At 45.7% G+C, this 18522-nt stretch overlaps 1 protein-coding gene across 2 annotated transcripts in view; it reads right to left on the bottom strand.

The window, feature by feature from the left end:
- Positions 1-4302: 4302 nt before the first annotated feature.
- The window catches only part of LOC109294651, an 18832-nt gene continuing 4612 nt past the window's right edge, over positions 4303-18522 (bottom strand). Inside the window, exons 2-8 of one of the 2 annotated variants that reach the window (XM_019513107.1) lie at positions 16146-16313; positions 15430-15471; positions 12141-12208; positions 10340-10382; positions 8556-8619; positions 7681-7757; positions 4303-7261 (exon numbers count right to left, since the gene is read on the bottom strand). In XM_019513107.1, the coding sequence (XP_019368652.1) occupies positions 7238-7261; positions 7681-7757; positions 8556-8619; positions 10340-10382; positions 12141-12208; positions 15430-15471; positions 16146-16313 (486 nt within the window). In that variant the 3' untranslated portion in view covers positions 4303-7237. Of the gene's footprint in view, positions 7262-7680; positions 7758-8555; positions 8620-10339; positions 10383-12140; positions 13172-15429; positions 15472-16145; positions 16314-18522 lie in introns of those variants that run through there. The other variant, XR_002096597.1, reaches the window with a different exon arrangement.

The raw sequence follows: 18522 nt of genomic DNA on the forward strand, positions 1-18522 counted from the left end.
ATGGATTCCCTACCCACCCCATCTATAGCCTGCACAGTGGGGGGAAGAAGGGGGAAGCCCCTGGAGATAGGGGCTTCCCTCCCCCCCACCCCCAGCATGGCTCTGCTTCCCTAGCCTTGCCTCCTCACCTCACCTCTCAGCCACAGGGGACAGGCCAGGGGAGGGAGGAATGGCCCCCCACTCCTACCATAGCTCGCCAGCCAGGGTCTGCACAACAGGTGGGGGGGAAGCCCCCAAGGCGGGGGCTTTCTCCTCCACATGGCTACTCTGCCAGGCTGCAAATGCCCCAGCCCTGTCCTCTCACCAGCCCCCTGCCTGTCAGCTGTGGGAGCTCCCCTCACCCCCCACTGTATAGACCCCGACTGGGAGGCCAAAGCAGAGGTCCTTTCCCGCTCCACCTGTCCCCTTCCCCAGCTGACAGGCAAGGACTAGCAAGGGTGTGTGCTGGGGATTTGCAATCCAGAAGGGCTGGGAGGTGTGCAGCAGCACCCCCACTTGGGCAGTGCAAGCATTTTCCTGCCTTGGCCAACCCCTGAGTGAACATGTATTCTGTCTGATAAAGATCCAATCTACACAACTTATAAAATGCTGCATAAATTAAATTTATTCCACCTCAGGCTTTTTGACTCTGTACTTAGCCATAGTGTCTCATCTAAATCAGGCAGAATAAGGGCTTGAACTCTTGGTTTTCCATAGCCCACTGGACCAGAAATTCTCTTCATATCAAACTGGCATATTTATGTTCCTGGTCTGACCAGGTCAAGAAAAGACCAACAGGTAGAGACTGAGATGAAAGGCATGAGCTCCAGAAAGAAGGAGGGATCTTCTCACCAACAAAATGTGCACAGCCAAGGAGCACTAGAATGGGGCTCCCACCTTGGGTATAGTCACTAACTCCGCTTGCCTTCTCCAGCCCCTTATGGGTGCTGGTACTAAAATATCCCCTCACCCTGTGTGACAGCTCTCCCTCCTTGCACTAACAGAAGTGACAGGAAGTCTATCTTGAGGCTTCTGGCTATGAGGGTGGGTTGGTTATAGTGGAAGCAGGAACCTAGCTAGCAGTCATTTGAAAATAGGCATCGTTACCTTTGGTCCTTGAGACTGAAAGGGCCAGGTGAGGGAATGGGCTTCCGAAGATGGTCTGGGAAGCTCAGAATGAGGAATAGCAAGACAAGCAAGCATTGGCTGGGAGAGATATGAGCCATAACAGCCTCAGGGCTACCACCCTATCCTTCCCTCCCTACAGGCTGCTGGCTGTGAAGGTGGCAGAAACTGGATACTGTAGTACATTCCCCAAGCACTGTGGGGAGACACAGGCTTCTCACTGATCCTAGGCAAATAGGAGCATTCAGAACTCATTATTTTTTATTCATTAGTCATTACTCTCTTGTATAAAAGAGACTAAGACCAGACCAGTGCTGGCCTTAGGGTTGTTGGGGGCCCTGGGCAAGAGAGTCATTTGGGACCCCTAAGAGGTATGTACTCAAGTAAATATTAACCCACCACAGTTGTATCATGGATCTTTTTAATTTTCTTTGGGGGAATTAGATAAATAGTCGAGTGTTAAAATGCAAATAGAGCCACTTACTTGCAAAAACTTCACCCCCCCAAAAAATGTGGGGCCCCTAAAGTGCGAGGCCCCAGGTGGTCACCCCATTTGCCCTCCACTAAGGTTGCTACTGACCAGGCCTACACACAGATATTGCACTAATTGAGCTAAAGCAGTTTCTTAACAAATTGAATTAAAATATCCTCTTTTTATGGACACTCTTAAATCAGCTTCAGTCATTAATATTAATTTAGCTCTTTCCTTACTAAATCCTGCTGTCAAACAATGAGATGCTAGTTTTGATTACTCATGATTTGCTGTTCTGGCTCCTATTCTTCCATAATGGCCAGTCCATGCACAGAAATTGCACCAAGCAACTGAATTAAAGTAAGCTGACAAACTGGGCTGAATGCATCACTGACATCAGTAGAGCTAACCCATATACCCCATTGTATTATACATAGAAACAATTAAGACAGGGAGGCAGAGAGTTAAAAGAGCTGCTTTTAAAGCTTAGACTGGAAGAAAGGCATAGACATTCACATACACCTGGAAAGCCAAGAGTCAAGAACAACTAGCAGTTACCACTAAAAGAAAGAGCTCTTTTCAGAGACCAAATATAATCACTCCCTCCCTGACTCACCATCACATGTCCAGACTTTTTAAACCATCTTTTATTGACTGTTTTCCAATTTGTTATCTCTCTTGTTTGCAGTGAACTGAGATCAGAAAGGTTTTGGGGTTTGTTTGGTTTTTTTGTTTCCCTTTGGTTTTTTTGGAAGACCTAATGGATATTGAATCACAGTTACCTGGCAGACAGGAAAATCAATAGGTCTCTTAAAACTCATTCACTTTATTGTTTGATCCTAATCTTTGCACCAGTGTCTGTAAATCACATGATAGTTGAAGCAGCACCCCTATAAAACCCAGAATTTCTGAGAAAGTTCTGGTAAAAGTGAAAATGATTGTCAAAACTCAAGCTGAAAACTGCTTTTCAGGAAGCTCTTGTCATCATTCCTGGACCAGGGCACCAGTACAGCTCCAGATTTGATTGTGGATATCCAGAGGAGTTATATATGGTAAACACATACAACTGCTGTAAAAATTAAAAAGTTAACTTTCAAAGAATGAACTGATGCTGTCTAGTGTCCAAATGCCCGTCAACAATGCATAGCACATTGTGGTGGTTTACTCTGAGCATGAACCGATTCGGGACATGTTTCATAGTTTCATAGTGTTCAACTACATTGCCAATACAAGATAGCCGTCAAGCATCTGAAGTAACGACTTACATGCAGGAGAGAAATAGTTTTAATACTGAATGAAACCTCAGTTCGCAACCCAGTCTAAAGAATTGATCTTTGCTGTTGATGCATGGGGACATGGGTGGCTGTTGTGATATTAGGACAATGGTCAATTCTTGAGATTGCTTCTACAGGCATAATCTTCCCTAATTTTGCCTTGAGTAATGAAACACTTAGTGCAACTACTGGTATGGTCTTGAGGAAAGTTCCTGGATCCCAAGTTAGACAAGTAAATGCAGCAGCACAGAGGAGCCAGCTTTTAATACTGGCAGGTACTCACTTGAGGTAGGGGGGAGGGGAAGGGACTTATTTTTTTGCATAAGGCCTTGACTGGTCTTCCCAGAATACTGCAGGGGTCTCTTCCTGGCAAAAACCTAGAACTTCTGTGGAAATGACGTTGCTTTTTCCGAGTATGAAAGTATGGATCAGATTTCTAAATGCCCTTCAGGAATGTACAATGTGTGTTATGGGCATCTGTTACTGATAGGAATTACATTGACTTACTTTTCTCCCAGCTTGGTTTGGTTGCAAACACAGATGCATGTTTCCACCACTGAGGTAATATTTCACATGTGGTGCCATCAGTTTTCTCTGCTTCAGAAAAAGGAAGCCATCAGTATGCTGGCCTGATTTTAGTCTTGGGTGTGTTTAGCGTCCCAGACAAACCTGCTGACAGATTCTAACCACTGGCACAGACAGACACCCAATTCTGAGGAATAGAATTTCTTTTTGGGTGACTCACAAGCAATCTCTTTTCCTGATATTTTCAGACAAGTGTTATTGATTATTTTACTGCTAATTTGACCCTTTGCCATGAATCTTGCTCAGAACAAGTGTTTGCAAGACATCCTAGAGTCTGAATCACAGCTATCTGGCAGGCAAGAAAATCAATAGCTCTGCTAAAACTAATTGCATGTCTTGTTTGATTGTCCTATTTGCACTAACTGATACCTGAAAATCATGTGGCTCTTTGAGACACAGTCACTATCTTCCCTACCATTTCTGTAAAAGCTCCTGTGTATTGTCCACAATACCTCTAAAAGCTTAGTACCACCCTACCTGGGCCCAGAGGCCAGACAAGTGGCACAGGGCTAGTCTGCAGGTAGCACATGGGGTTCAGTTTGTAGGATTGATCTAGTGCAGGGCCTGACATGCTGGATCTAGCTGTAGACCAACCTACATGCTAGCTCCAGCTGCAGCCCACACACTGGCCAGATCCCCTGTGTCAGATCTGGCCACAGCCTGACCCTGCACACCGAATCCGGCCGTGAACACTGTTGGGATTTGGCATATGGGTCTACATCACTAGAAAAAGAACCCTGAAATTCTAATGCAATGTTGTTCAGTTGCTATCAGGGCTGCCTTGTTCTGTGCATCAACATGTATATCTATCAAATTAAATTAAACAGAAACATTAAACTCAGATAGTTTCATTTGCTGTCCAAAAGTTCTGCCTAATCCCTCTGCATACAGCTGTGCTCCACCCCAGAGCTGGCTTCCCTTTAAAAGAAGAGAAAAACAGTGAAGTCTTTATAAAGATGTTCCCATCATTTGTATAATACATTTGAAAAGTATGGAGGGCTCCAGCTGGATGAAAGGCTTTAATTACATCAGTGTCAAATTGGTGTTGCTTTCTTCAAACCATATATTACCCTCACCCCACACACCATTTGGACCTGAATCCAGTCCCCTAGCAGCACTTTGACAGCTGCACTGAGGTGACAGTGTATGTTTTCTTCTGAAGGCGGATTCAAAAGCCACATTTCCATTTGTGAAGTCCATGCAGCAAGCCCATCTGTTTTACAAATTGACAGCAACCCAGAGACAGGTAGCATCTGCAATTTCTGAATCTGCAACATTTGTGGTAATAGAAAAATCAGAGTATTCAGATTTTGAGACAGTCCTTCACATCCTATTTCCATGTGTCCAGGAGGTGCCCAGCCTGATGCTCTGCTGCTTTTCTTTAGTAAGGTCATTTCACATGGCTCCAGGGGTTATTCCTTCTTGCTTTGGGCACCCTTTATAGGATTAAAGTCAAATAAAGGGGCATTAGTGTGAATGAGAATCAGACCTAAATACCCACTCCAAAATGCATGGGCTGCAATCTTGGGAAGTGCAAATTGGCAAGAGGTGTAAAATCATGTGACACAACTTGCACACCTTGTCTATACCAGCTGCCTTAAAAATGTCCAACTGGTGTAACCTTCTTAGTGACAGGAATAATGGAAATACAGTGGAAAGAGGACACTGCAGGCCACTGGATTTTAACCTCTCATCAGTTAGGTCTAAGTAGAATTAGCTAATGCAATGGTTAGATTACCAGCAGCTGAGATACATGAGTGCCCCTGCCACTGCCCACATGCAGGTGCCAGGGTGGTAAATGTCAGCAGCCCACATGGCCCTGCAGAGGACATAGATTGGTGACATCCTGCCCCAGAGAAGTCAATGACCTAACTCCAACTGGCACTTACTGCAACAGCTGCCTTGTGAGAGCTGGTCATTTGTCCCCTCAAGACATCAGTTTACCTTATGTCAGTGCACAAAATGTACATAAGTAACATGGGTATAAACATGTCACGTCCACATGTCTGGCTGCGGCTCCTAGCTGCTGGCAGTACGACTGACTGACTTTTTGTCCAGATGCTGCCAAATCACAATGATATTTATTGTATTTTGGCCTAGTTTAGTTCCCTTTCGCTTCCTCAGGGGTGAAAAAAGGCCAGTTCTTGGTGCCAGTGAAACCAATGGCAAGCTCCCATTGATTTCTGTGGGAGCAGGATGATGCCTACAGCTCAGAGGGCACTGCAAGGCCCTTTGTTGTATGTACCATGCTAGCTCCCACCCAGCCAAGTTAGTGCTGCCTCAGTGCCTCTCTCTTTCCTCTGCTCTTCCACCATGCCAGCATCCCTACAAACCCACCCTGGAGTAAATCAATAGAACATTCTTGTGACTGCAAGACACAGATGCTACTGACAGGAGCTAAGGGTGCAGCAGGGGAATAGAGTCACAACAAGTGTCTATCACTGCTTGAGGTTTGTTGCAGCTTGATGAGTGGGAGGTAAAGTCAATGTTAGGAAAGTCAGAAAAGCCAGGACTCCAGGGCATCCCCCCCACAGTGCCTTTGGCACTTGCTAACTCTGCTGCTCTCTCAGAAATCTGCTGCTGCATCTCCTGAATAAGAAATGAAGCAGTCCTTCCGTCCAGGAGTGACAGCCAGCCTGCTCCCTGCCTAGGTGACATCAGAGCAAAGTGTCATGCTGGCATTGACAAAGGAGCCCTGTGAAAAGGACTTGGCGTGTTTAAGCAGGGAGAAAATTCCCAGGAGATTCAGGGATAGTCAGTGCTGCAGACATGAGCTGGATGGACAGGACCAGCTGATGGCTGCATGAGGCCTCTCTGAAAGGAGCTGGTGTCTCAGCACAGCTCCCTGTGGGGTAAGCTAAGTGGGGGCAGCCAGGCCAGCTGCCCCAGGCAATGTCCTTCAGGGAGGAAGGGTGCAAAAATAAGAAGCTGGTCTCAGTGTCTCAGCAGCTGGCACTGCCCCATGTGCTGTGACTGCCCAGAGTGCAGTGTTGCCCTGCTAGGCCTCTAATAGTTCCTAATGAACTGGTATCTACATCCAAATTGGTATCTCAGCAGAGGGAGGCAGGACTAAGGGGTGAAGGCCCACACTGTGTGTCTGCCCCTGCAGCTCCAGATTGATGAATCACTGTTGTTTCTACTGACTTTAATTTGGCTATAGAGGTAACCATTCACAAATGAAAATGGGTCTTAACCTTGATCCCAGCTTGAACATCCCAGATAAAGATCTGGACCTTCTCTCTGCGGTAACCCAAAACCCTGAAGCACCACGCAATAGAAGGGGTTGGAAATCCAGACCAGAATTATCTGATTCAAACCCATCCATCTTTGTCAGTAAAACAGCTCTTTGAACTTTTCTTCCTCCAAGGCTCTTGGACCAGTGTGATCTCCATATTTAATTTTATTGGATTTTCTGGTTTTGTCTGAGATAACCATGGGTTTTAGGTAGGGTGCCCAAAGCAGGGAGGTGTTTCATAAACAAGGTGACATCACACAGGAGACTAAAAGAACTTCTCATGCTTAGGCACATCCCTCCCCTGCCCACAGGGGCCTCACTCAGGGCAGATGGGTTATAGGTGACTTATTAGAAGTGGCACATGAAATATGGTCTCCATAGAAGTGAGGTCTCAGGCCTCCTATCTTCTTTGCATTAAAACCTGCAAGGCGATGAATGGATGAGATTAATGTAGAGAACTGGAAAAATCCTGTGTAATGGTTTGGAACATGTCACTCTTGGTGTTCTCCTTCTGGTGGTCAGGCTGTGACTGCTCAGCGTTCTTGAGAGTAGTGCTCGCTTTGTCAATCACATTGAAATCACAAGGCCACCCTAATGGAAAGGACAGCATATGACATTCATATAATTTATCCTCGAGTTCAAAGTAACTCCCTGCTTTCTACATGGGGGCTCCCAAAACCAAGGCCCTCAAAATCAGGGACCACCTTGGAAAAGGTTGACATAGGAGTTGAACTTGACTCTTGTACCATGATCCAAGGCAGTGTGATGGGTAGCATACTAGACATAAGGCTACTATTCAGGCTGCCATCAGCAGCACATGGCAGTTCTCAATAGCAGGAGCAGCATTCCTACCTACTCCAAGCTGCAGTGGACAGTTCCTAATAATCATCTGCAGTAGCCTCCCTCATCCCTCCCTTCACCTGGCATAGCAGCCTGGCTATCTCCCCACTATGTCCCCATCCCTCTCCCTCCTGGAAGTGAAGGCTCATGCCTCTAGGTCCTCATCATACCTGGTAAATGGCAATGCTGACCTTACTCCACTGGGTGTTTAGCACAGAAGGGAGAATGATCCCTGCACTGAACATATCTAGAGAAGACAAATGCCATCATCAGCCTGTAACCTGTACTTTCAGGAGCAGCTCTCATTCATGCCAGTAACTCATTCATGACCCATGTGTGAGAGGCCTTTGCCTGCACCCATCTCTCTAAGGAGAGGTCAAGGAGAAGGAATGATGAAACCCAACCAAAATCCTGTGTCCAACTATCCCAGAATTCTGGGGTAGCTGAAAGCTGTTCTAGCCTGAGCACAGCAGTTTGGGTCCAGCTGCTTATATTAGCCCACATTGATTGAGTCCATTTGCAGCTGGCAGTGGCTGGCCCCTTTTCATCTGCCTCAGTAGAGAATGGGCTGTGGAACTACCTCCCCAGAAAAGGGACATGACACACTGTCAAGGGAGCAAGAATGGTCATTGCCATCCAAAGGAAAGAAGGGCGACTTGGTGGCTGAGGGCTGGAGGCCTGCATTTAATTTCTTCTTTGCCACAGACATCTGGTGTGATGTTGGACCCATCATTTAATCAACCTCATTCCTCATTTGGATAATGGAGCAGGGACCTGCTGACATCCCTGGAGAATCATAAGGCTACAACCATGAGAAAGAGGCAAGAAAATTGTCCATGCTTGTCAGAGGCATTTTAGTCCACAGGGCATTTTGTCTTGCTTCTTTCATGACTTTAGAAAAAATTCACTTCAAATGTCTCTACTGCTTTAGGCCCCTGTTGCCCTTTCAGCAGGTGTCATGGAGGTCATGCTGGGCTCCCCACATCCACCAGCCACCAGTCTACTCAGAATGCTATGAGCTCCCACTATGTCTCTCTGCTCTTACCATTCATGGTTGGGAGGAACCTATCCTGGAGAAGGTCCTTGATCCATCTATGGAAGGTCTGGGCCTGGAACAGAAGGATGGAATTCAGCAAGTGCCTCTGTCACCGCAGATCAGCCTGAGCTGACATCTAGACACCCCCAAAACTTGCGGGGGTAGAGAGCTGTGTGGTGCTTAGATCCCATCTTTGAAAGCTGCAGTGATAGTCTCATGTCATAGTATACAACAGAGCCAGGATGTTAACCCCTCCCAGACCCTGGATTATGCATATCTACATGTGCATTAATGTGCCATGGTTAGTGTGCATTTAGTTTAGTACCTGTAATTACAGGCACTAACTAAATGTGCAGTAAACAGCACTACTGTGCAGTAATGCCAGTGCACACCTTTAAGTGGCACTAATGTGCAGTAGACTAATTCTACTGTGCATTAGCTCAAAAGCACAGCTTTTGCCATAATGTGCTAATGAACAGTAGAATTAGTCTACTGCACATTTAATGTATTGTGCAGATGCCCAGTGGGGATAAAAGGAGCTGTCTGTTACAAGAGGCAACACCATTTGGTGGTGAGAGCACTGAGACAGGGCTCATATGGTCTGATTGTATCTGTGCCACTGGTGCACTTGACCCCTTGGAGTAGTCACTGCCCCATCTGTTCCCTATCCTTCCCTGCCCCTTTTTTGTTTATGGATTCTGTAAGTTCTGCAGGACAGTGTCTGCCATTGCCTATGTGGCTTTGTAGTGCCAGGCACAGAGGGTCCCAGGCTCAGCATCTCTACCATACAACCAAATAAAGACATTTCATAAGAGGAATTTAAAAATACTTCCATGAGAAGAAAGAGTGCAAAAGCAAAGAACAACCCTGACCTGAACCCCAGAGTGGAAGAGACAGGAACACAGGGCTGGAAGGGACAAAGTGAGCATCAGATTCAGTCCCTTGAGATCACAGGCTCCATGCAATTGATATTTAGCTCAAAAGAGCCCTCAAGAGCAACCACTCCCACCCCTCACACATGCCCCCTTCATGGTCACAAAATGTCCCCAACACCCTACACCACCTTGGGATCTTTAGGATAAACAGAGAGAATCCCAAAAAACAAAAGTGTGCCACAGAAAGACAACAAAAGAGTCACAGGGTACAACCAACATCTTGAGCCCCTGCAATGGCAAGGAATTAGATAGGTAAAATATGCTTCTATGATCCTAGGAAATGGACAATGTCCCACCCTGTGAATGAAGGCAAAACACCCCCAGTAGCTCCTGCCAATCTGACCTGAGGGAAAACGCCTTCCTGACCACCTGGTGTCAGGAAGGACATAGTATGAGCAACACATGGCATGAGCAAGACACACCAGCCCAAGACCAGAGAGGTTTTTAAATACTACTAGAAGTGCTATTGCTTCCAAGCCATTCTCAGTCTCCCACCTGTAGCAGTGATGGGCAACCAGAGCTTCAGGGGAAGGAGAAACAAAACTTAAATACAACAAACCCCAGCAGCCAAATAATTCTTCCTAGCTCTTGCAGGTGACCAGCAGGACTCCTGAGGCACTAGATATATACAGCATAATGCAGAGGAATGGGTATTCTAACTATGCTAAAATCTCAGGAGGAAGAAGGATGAGAAAGGGACGGGAACTTAATCCAGGAAGGACAGTCACAAACCCCCTGACAGCCTTCTTTTCTTTGGCCAGCAAACTGTACAATTCCAAACTAACACATCACAAGAGCCAGGAGACCCAAATGTTTCCTTGTAGGGTTTTTGAGGCAGGTCTGAAATCTGGAACTTACACTGATGGAGCCAATAGGTGACTTATTCTGGACTATGTTGAAGCTACAGGAAAAATAAGAAGACCCAGCACATCATATAGTCAGGTGTAAGCTGTCAGGGAGCAGCTGCTTCAGATTCTTACCACTGAGGAAATCAGCTGGGGAGAGCAACAGCTGCTTTCATGCATCACTTCCCCATCACCCTCACCCACCCAGCCATAGCTCAGGCCTAAATATTTCCATCTTTTGGTGCAAGGGTATAACATCTTTAAGATTTTAAACGATATGAGAAAAAAAAGTCCTCCAAGCATGGTATTACAAAGCCATCTCAGGAGCCAGATACAGCTTGTGACAGGAAGAGGAGAATGAAGGCACCATGGCACATTCTAGGATTGGACCTCATTTGCATTGGTCACAACCATTAATGGGGATATATGTGAGTGAAGAAATGTTATAGGTAGGACAGGCCATGTTCAGGGAATTGGGTGTTGCATGTCTGTGTATATTTGGCATTCTGCATGTGTATGGTATTTGTCTAGGGTGAGTAGGCATGGTGAAAGCAGTTACATGGGATGAGCATGTCTGTGAATTAGGCACAGCCTGTGTGCATGTTAAGTGCATTTGAATCTAGGATGTAGGCATGTGTTTGGGTACATGACACTGGATGTGCTGAGACTTGAAGGGAAATCAAGATTAAGATTTATTTTAAAATGTATCAGTGGTATCTGGACATGTCAGCTGACAAAAAGAAGCTGAAGTTTACATCAGTTCTAATTATCAAGTGAATCATTAAGGTTGCATCCTGAACAGAAATAACTGGGTCTTTTGATTTACAGGGCTGTAGCGATACTGAATTATATGTAGCAAAAGGGGCACTAAGAAAATGCCTTGAAATCACAAGGCAAAATTGATCAGGAGGGAGCCAGAAGAACTGATGTGTACCTTTCATGTATCCTGCTTTTGAAAACACTCAAGGTAGCTGTGGCTCCTTTAGCTCAGGTGCTGATTGCTATACTGGGTTTTGTACAGGAAACATTGCATAACTGTGCCTGCAGTGAGCAGGGGTTAAAAGAAACTGCATTCCCCCCTTACATCTGCAGTGAACTGCCCAACACTGGTTTGGTAGCTGAGAGCTGAAAGGATGAAAATACACTGTTGGCCTCTCCTAGCAATGAATTCCTATCCTCCTTCCAGCATGCTGGCTCAGCTGGGCTAGCCTGCATCTGAGGGACTGCAACAAGGATCCAACCTGTCCCTACTCATTTGTTTTAGATGGGGAATAATGGGTACATGTGCAGCACTCACAGCCATTGTAGTAGGTGCAGCAGTGTAAGGGTTACCATGATGCCCCCACTCCTCCCTGTAAGGGCATATTCTGTATCATAACCTGGCTCCAATGTATTAGTTTTTAGTATTAGTGTAATTAAACTCCCCCCAGGGCATGATAAAATTATTAGTCATCAAGAAGTTTTAAGATTACATATTCATAACCATGTAGGTTATGGGCCAACTCAGAGCTGGGTGCAAGGTTAACACTGGCAGCTCCAGTAACTTCCACAGAGCTACACCCATTTGCACCAATTGAGAGTACGGCTCTGTGATCCTTTTCAGAGATTGCTAGGTGCCTTTTGTTGGTAGGATGTGACCTTCTTTGTGTGCAAACCCTCTGAGTTGGGATTTTCAAGGGGGTATATTTGGCATCCAAACTGCCTACATTCCTTTGAAAATCCAGGCCTTGCTGCTGACCATTACATTCCCAGTTTCTGCTGTGGCACTAGCATGAACTCACTGAAGCTGGGGCAGAACCTGGTTTGATAAATACCTGTCCTGGGATAAAGAAATCAACAGCTTGCCATCAACAAGAGAAAACTGGATCCTGGAGACAACAGCCTGAAATCACAATTAAAAGGGTCATTGACAAAGGTTAACATTTCAATGGTTCAGCTCAAACTGGAGCAGAGCTCTTTCCTCCTTGAAGCCTGTCGTGGCAGGGGAGAAAGCAGGGATACCAGAAAGCACATAATTTTGCTCCTGATGGCTGTGTTTTTGGTGTTATGGGCACACTGGTCTTCAATAAAGTGTTTATTGATAGGCAGGTGGGCTGTGGGTACAGCAGAGTTGGCTTCAGTACATTCATTTTCCACTCATCTCTGTGCTACAGAGATCCTCACAGTCATGGAGTGAAATGGAATATGGCCACTGATTGTCCTGCCCTTGCTGGCCTCAGTAGGGATATCTTGCCCTAAAGTACTTTTTTCTCCTGAGATGGGTTATGTAGGCAGCTGTTCCCAGTGCCCCAGTCTGCTGCTGCCACATCACAGTACAGATGAGCTGAGAACAATCATGTCCCCAGAGGCATGTTGCAGATTTGAGTCTTTCTGGAACTTGCAAAGCAGAGAATATGGAGGCTATAGGCTGAGGATTCATTTCCAGAGCACTGAAGGAAACCACAAAAGGGTCCCAAGGGCTGCTGCACCAGCTGCACAATGTGCTAGGATATATTTAATTGAAAGCCAAGAGAGATACAGAAAATGACAACCTTTGGGTAGGAAATCACTCAGCATTTACAGCCAGTAAGTAAATACTCTGGATAGTGGAAAATTCCCCACTTTCCACCCTCAAAAGAAGCTTGACAGAACTCCAGTATTGTTGATGGCCATCTGAGGTGGGCTGTAGCTGTCTTATGTCAATACTTACAACTTCCACAAGTAGAACCAGTTGTCTGGGTGTTAAGATCTTAATGGACAGAGTTTGCTGCACCTTGGGGCTCTGTTTCTCAAGAGAAACCAGTGTGGAGTTCATACCCTTAATTTTTACCACAAGTGGCTTAGAAGTTCGGAAGAGTTGAGAAAGCTGGAAGGAGAGGCACAAATACAGTTGGGTAGTCAAGATATATTAACAGGTATCATAGATTTCATACTGCAGTAACTGAGATAGGTATTGCTGTTAGCCATCCCTACGGACCATCTCAAAACCATATCAGAGCCTGCTCTTCCACCAATGGCTTTCAGTTTTGGAATGTTCTCTGCCTTCTTACAACCGGATTTTCAAGAGAACTCAGCACATGGAGTACTGTGGTTCTCTGAAAATCTAGTTCCAATAACAACTGATAACCCAGATCTTGTTACCCAAGTTATAGCAGCTTTTGGAAGGTATCGTTTTTCCATATAAAGAGCAGAAAGTGAAGGGAAGGCTGCTAGGTGGCAGCTGTGTGTAGTTGTTCAGTCCTACTTGGATGTTACATGTGTTCTTAATGACAGTCTGTCTCAGTCATTTGTTGCTATATTGACTGACAAATGAAGAAGTTTTACAGTGAGCATTGTTGTGTTGTGTAGGCATTGTGTTGAATCTGGACTTTCAAAGAATATTTCTTCAAGTTAAAAATGCCACATATCTACCCTGTCTTAATGACAAAACATTGTCTAAATTCTGCCCTTATCTCCATGGGGTTTCAGCAGGTGTGATCAAGTGAAGAGCAAAAGCTGTTAGAGGCCTAAAAAAAGTTGATCTTGGTGCAGTTCTTAAGGCCTGTTTCTTCCTAAAGTTCTGAACTTCACAGTTAGTTTATTCTTGTTATTTGTTAGGAATGTCTGAAATACAGGAAATATTCCACAAAACTATAAATCAGAATTTTGAATCAATGTTTTCAACCACTTCTCCAGCTGCTTGGATAATAAGGATGGATATTTTGCAAAAAAAAAATTCTTGTTTTTTTCATCCGAAGACCTACGTTCAGAAAAAAATTGACCAAGTTGTTTGCTTTGGACATTTTAGTTGTAGCTGAAGAAAGGCCAGGCCATATTAATCTTTGCTGAAGAAAACCTTAGATGAGACTGAAAGCCTCATTTTGGACTCAAAAAACCTAGAAGTTTTGAAGATTATTTAGGTTTTTGGATACTTCTTCCAGCAGAAATCAAATTGCAAGGGCCAGATTGTCATACAAAAGCAACTATAAAACTCCAAGGTCATTTATGCATCTCTTTTATTAATGCATTTAAAAAGACTGTGGGCACATCTATATGAGATGCTTTACTGTGCATTAGACTAATCTAATACCCAGTAAAGTATCACCATCTACATGTGTGTGGGACTTACTGCACATTAAATTAGTCGAATGTTCTGTTTGCCAATACCAACACATACAGGTAACAAATAAATAGTGCATTAGTTAATGCACCACAGCACATGTGTAGACACTGGCCATGTCTGCACGAGTGGTGGACTGCACAGTTGTTACTGCACAGTCATTTAGTACTTGCATAAGCAAGGACTAAATGTGCAGTAACTGGTGTTACTGAACAGTACCATCACTGCATGTTTTTTTCCCCGATGTTACTATGCAGTAGCAGCAAACTCATTACTACTGTGCAGTATCATTTTTACACAGTTAGTGCCCAACAATGCTACTGCATGGTAGCAATGAGCTACTGCACAGTAGCTCATTGCTACTGTGCCATAGCAACTCATGTAGACATGCCCACTAACAATTTACTCCTGGTCAGCTCAGGCAGCAGGGGACCCGCTGCTGGCTGGCTAAGCCCCAATGCGGGAGCAGCTGTCCCGATCCTGATCCCTATGTGGTCAGGAGAGCTGTGCCAGCTACAGGGGCAAGACAGATGCCCCTGCAGCCAACACAGCTCTCCCCACCTGGTGGAGATTGGGACCAGCCTCTGGGCCCCCTGCCAACGCTGAAGCTGGCACCCAGGGAAGCCTAAAGCTCCCCCTTGCTGCTGCAGGGGGGCAAAAAAGGGCAGGAACAGCCCAGGATTGAGCTGCTCCTGTCAGGCACAATTTACTTCTGACAGGGGTGCGCATGTAGATATGCATTCAGGAGCACATTAATGAGCCTGAATTTTCTGACCAGAAAATTCTGGCACATTAACTGCATGTGTAGATGCGCCCTGTGGGTACAATCACAACAGCTGTGTCCCAGTGCTAGAAGAATGTGCCTTTCTGAATGCCTCACCTTGAAAGTTTTGTACCCAGCCAGGAAGAAACTGTAGCAGTGAAATGACTCATTAGGGTCTGTTCATAGGGAGCATAGGTCTAAACATACAAGGTTCAATGCTTAATCATTTCCACAGAGAAGTTTAAGAGTGAAATTCACTAACCTCAGGAATCAGACCTGCCAGGTTCAATGTCATTAGCTGGTTCTAATGAAGGAAAGACAGTGTCAGTCAGCTGGATGCATCTGTTTCTACTTTAGAATGTTTACAAACATTGTGTCCATGAAAATAACTGTCCCTCCTCAGCCACATTCTTTAATTATCAGAAGGGAGGAAAGGATGTACTGGGTCACTATGTACTCATCTGCAGCAAGTACAAGTTCTACGTGACAAAGGCCCTTGGCCATCCCATCAAGGAATTCTGAAGGATTTGCAGCCTCTCCTCATTGGGCAGGATGGCCCATACTGCACCTCTGCCTCTTCCTAGCAGGCCCCTAAAAGATAAATTGTAGGATCACAGCTATGTGTTTGAGAAGCAAACAGGGTCCAGGTTACAACTAGGCAGGAAAAATTTAGTTCCAACTCAAACATGTTCTCCATATGTTTTTTCCACTTATGGGCAGTCCTCAAGGAGATGGCAACTTCTCATTATACAGCCCCTTGATGGCAATAGAACCACAGGAAAAAATGATTTGCAGTCAAATGCTACCCCATAGCACACCATGGCCTTTAAGCACACCATGCAAAGCATTATGCTGTTCCTTAGGCATGGACTGCATATGCATTAAGATCAGGCAAGCCCACAGGTGTCTGTGCCTGCCCTCTATAGAAGCACAGTCATTTTTTTTATAGTCATACATGTGATGTTACCACCATCTTACCCCTCCTTGGTTTGTGACATTGACACTGGCAGCACCAGTCAGAACAACTATACCATTGCTGATGAAGTCCTTGCTCAGGGCTAGCTGGAAGTTGGCACTGGGCAGTGGAGTGACATGGAAGGGCACAGAGCTGGAGGGAGCTCCGGGCAGGAATGCTTGAAATGAAGCCTGTTGGGTTGAAGGAAAAGGAAAGAAGCTCTATGAAACTCTCTGAGGAGTGACTTAACCTGGAAATTTACTGGTTTTAATATCAATTAGTAGGCAGCATTGTTGCCTTCTCATGATCCAGAACTCACACCCACAGGAAGCTAGAGCCAACTAGCAATGCTTCTCAGCCAAGCTCATTAGGTGGAGTCCCCAGCTGAGAGAGGGGTCTACAAGGGGGCACCTTTCAGAAACCTCACACAGGATGTAAAAAACAGGTCGAACACTGTTGGGAGCATGAGCTCCTGGTACCCTCACGGTACTCATGTTTAGGGACCATGGTCCCCTTCAGCCCATGGCCTCTTCTCAGTGGACAGTCCCTCTCTAATGAATGCCTGTGTTCTTCCCTTTTTCTAGACACATCATTCTACCTCCAGGTGCCACACTTTTTCTGCATGCACAAGACTCACACACACTGACAATACCATACTCTCCCTCAGCCGTGTACATTTCTTTTCACATCCTTGATGTAAGACTTACCCCTATGCTCACAAGTGTTACCTTGAGGTAAAGAGGCTGCTTTTGACATTTTAAAGCACCCAAGTTGTGCAAAACTCCTGGCCATTTCACCCAAAAGGCTCATGGCAAATCAAGATTCCCAACGTCCAAAGCCACAATTATCTTTGCAGCCAATGGGGAAAGCAAATGGGGGACTAAGCCTTGCAATTCTGGGTTCAGAGAAGGTAGAAGAATCAATATTTTATCTATGGTGGTAATTGGTAAGTACCTTACTGTCATTATGGCACCACTTATCCTTTACTATGTAGGGATATGCCTGGTAATATCAGCTGTTGCCACAGTTCCTAACCTGCCATGGTCATTTATCAAAGGAAAGAATCCAGTCTGCCATCCTCATACTGACAGACTATCTTGCTCTATGTGTGAGATAGATCAGATGGTTTGGGGAGTGTAGGCAGAAATGGCTGAAATGGCAAAGGTTCTGTATTTATAAGATAAGCAGCCAGTTCAAACACAGCACAGTTTGGCATAGATCTGAAACTGACTACTCAGGATCAGACACCACAGCTGCTCAGCTGGGCCATGGTGCAGAATATCAATTTGCCTTCACACTCTTTTCTGCTGTGTACAGATACTTACCTTGCACTCATCACTGTGCTGTCTGAGGCCTTTGATGGTATGGGCAGATCCTTATTACACAAGTGATGGATTTATATAACAACACAAGTTACTTATTATAGAGTATCACATTACAGTCCAGAGGTAGTCAGTCAATCTGTGGCACAGGTACTACAAGTGGCACGGGCATCCTCTGTGTGTGGTGCACAGATGATCAGGGACGGGACAGGATGCACAGCAGCATCTAGGGCAGGGGAAAGGGATCAAATTAAGGAGGGTGCAGGGCTAATTTGTGGCACACCTGCCAAAAAGGTTAGCTCCCATCATTATAGTGACAGCAGATTCCCCCAAGATGATTTTAGCATCAACAGCTTTCCTGCCTGGAGGGCTGTTTATGGACACAGACTTAAAATGCAAACCTACCTGACTAAAATGGGGGTGATAGAGTGGATAAGGCAAGAGGGAGAAGTTCCAAAGGCATGTGTTTGAGCCTGATTTGGACTCGTGCCAAAGGCCGCCTCCAGTCATAGATTGTAAGGCCGGAAGGGACCTCAGAAGATCATCGAGTCCAGCCCCCTGCACCAAGCAGGAAAGATAACTGAGGGTCAGGTGACCCCAGCAAGGTGACTGTCTAGTCTCCTCTTGAAGATTTGCAGGCTAAGTGATTGCACCACCTCTGGATGGAGCTTATTTCACAGTCTGGACACTCTGACTGTGTAGAGGTTTTTCCAAATGTTGAGCTTGATTTGATCTTCCAGGAGTTTGCAACCATTAGTGGTGACACGTAGGAGGTGCATGGGGGTGCACATGCACCCCTTGCCAGTGCTGGTGCACACCCTGACTGGCTGCGCTCCCCACTTAGGTGATGGGCCGGGGGGGGGGAGGCAGGTGGGAGCACTGGTACCCCCCTGTGAGCACCGGCCAGGGACTGCGAGCACTGGATGTAAACTGTGGCCACTTCCGGAAGTGCCGAAGCCATTTTTGGGAGCAGCATGGCTGCTTGCTGGTCGGTAAGTGTTGCTGCAGGAGGATCCTCCCAGTCGGTGAGATTGGCAGCAGGGGGCAGGGGGACCCCCCCCTCCAGTCACTGACTGGT

This window comes from Gavialis gangeticus, unplaced genomic scaffold (genome assembly GCF_001723915.1).
Source record: "Gavialis gangeticus isolate Ggan-Ray unplaced genomic scaffold, GavGan_comp1, whole genome shotgun sequence".
Taxonomy (NCBI): Eukaryota; Metazoa; Chordata; order Crocodylia; family Gavialidae; genus Gavialis; species Gavialis gangeticus.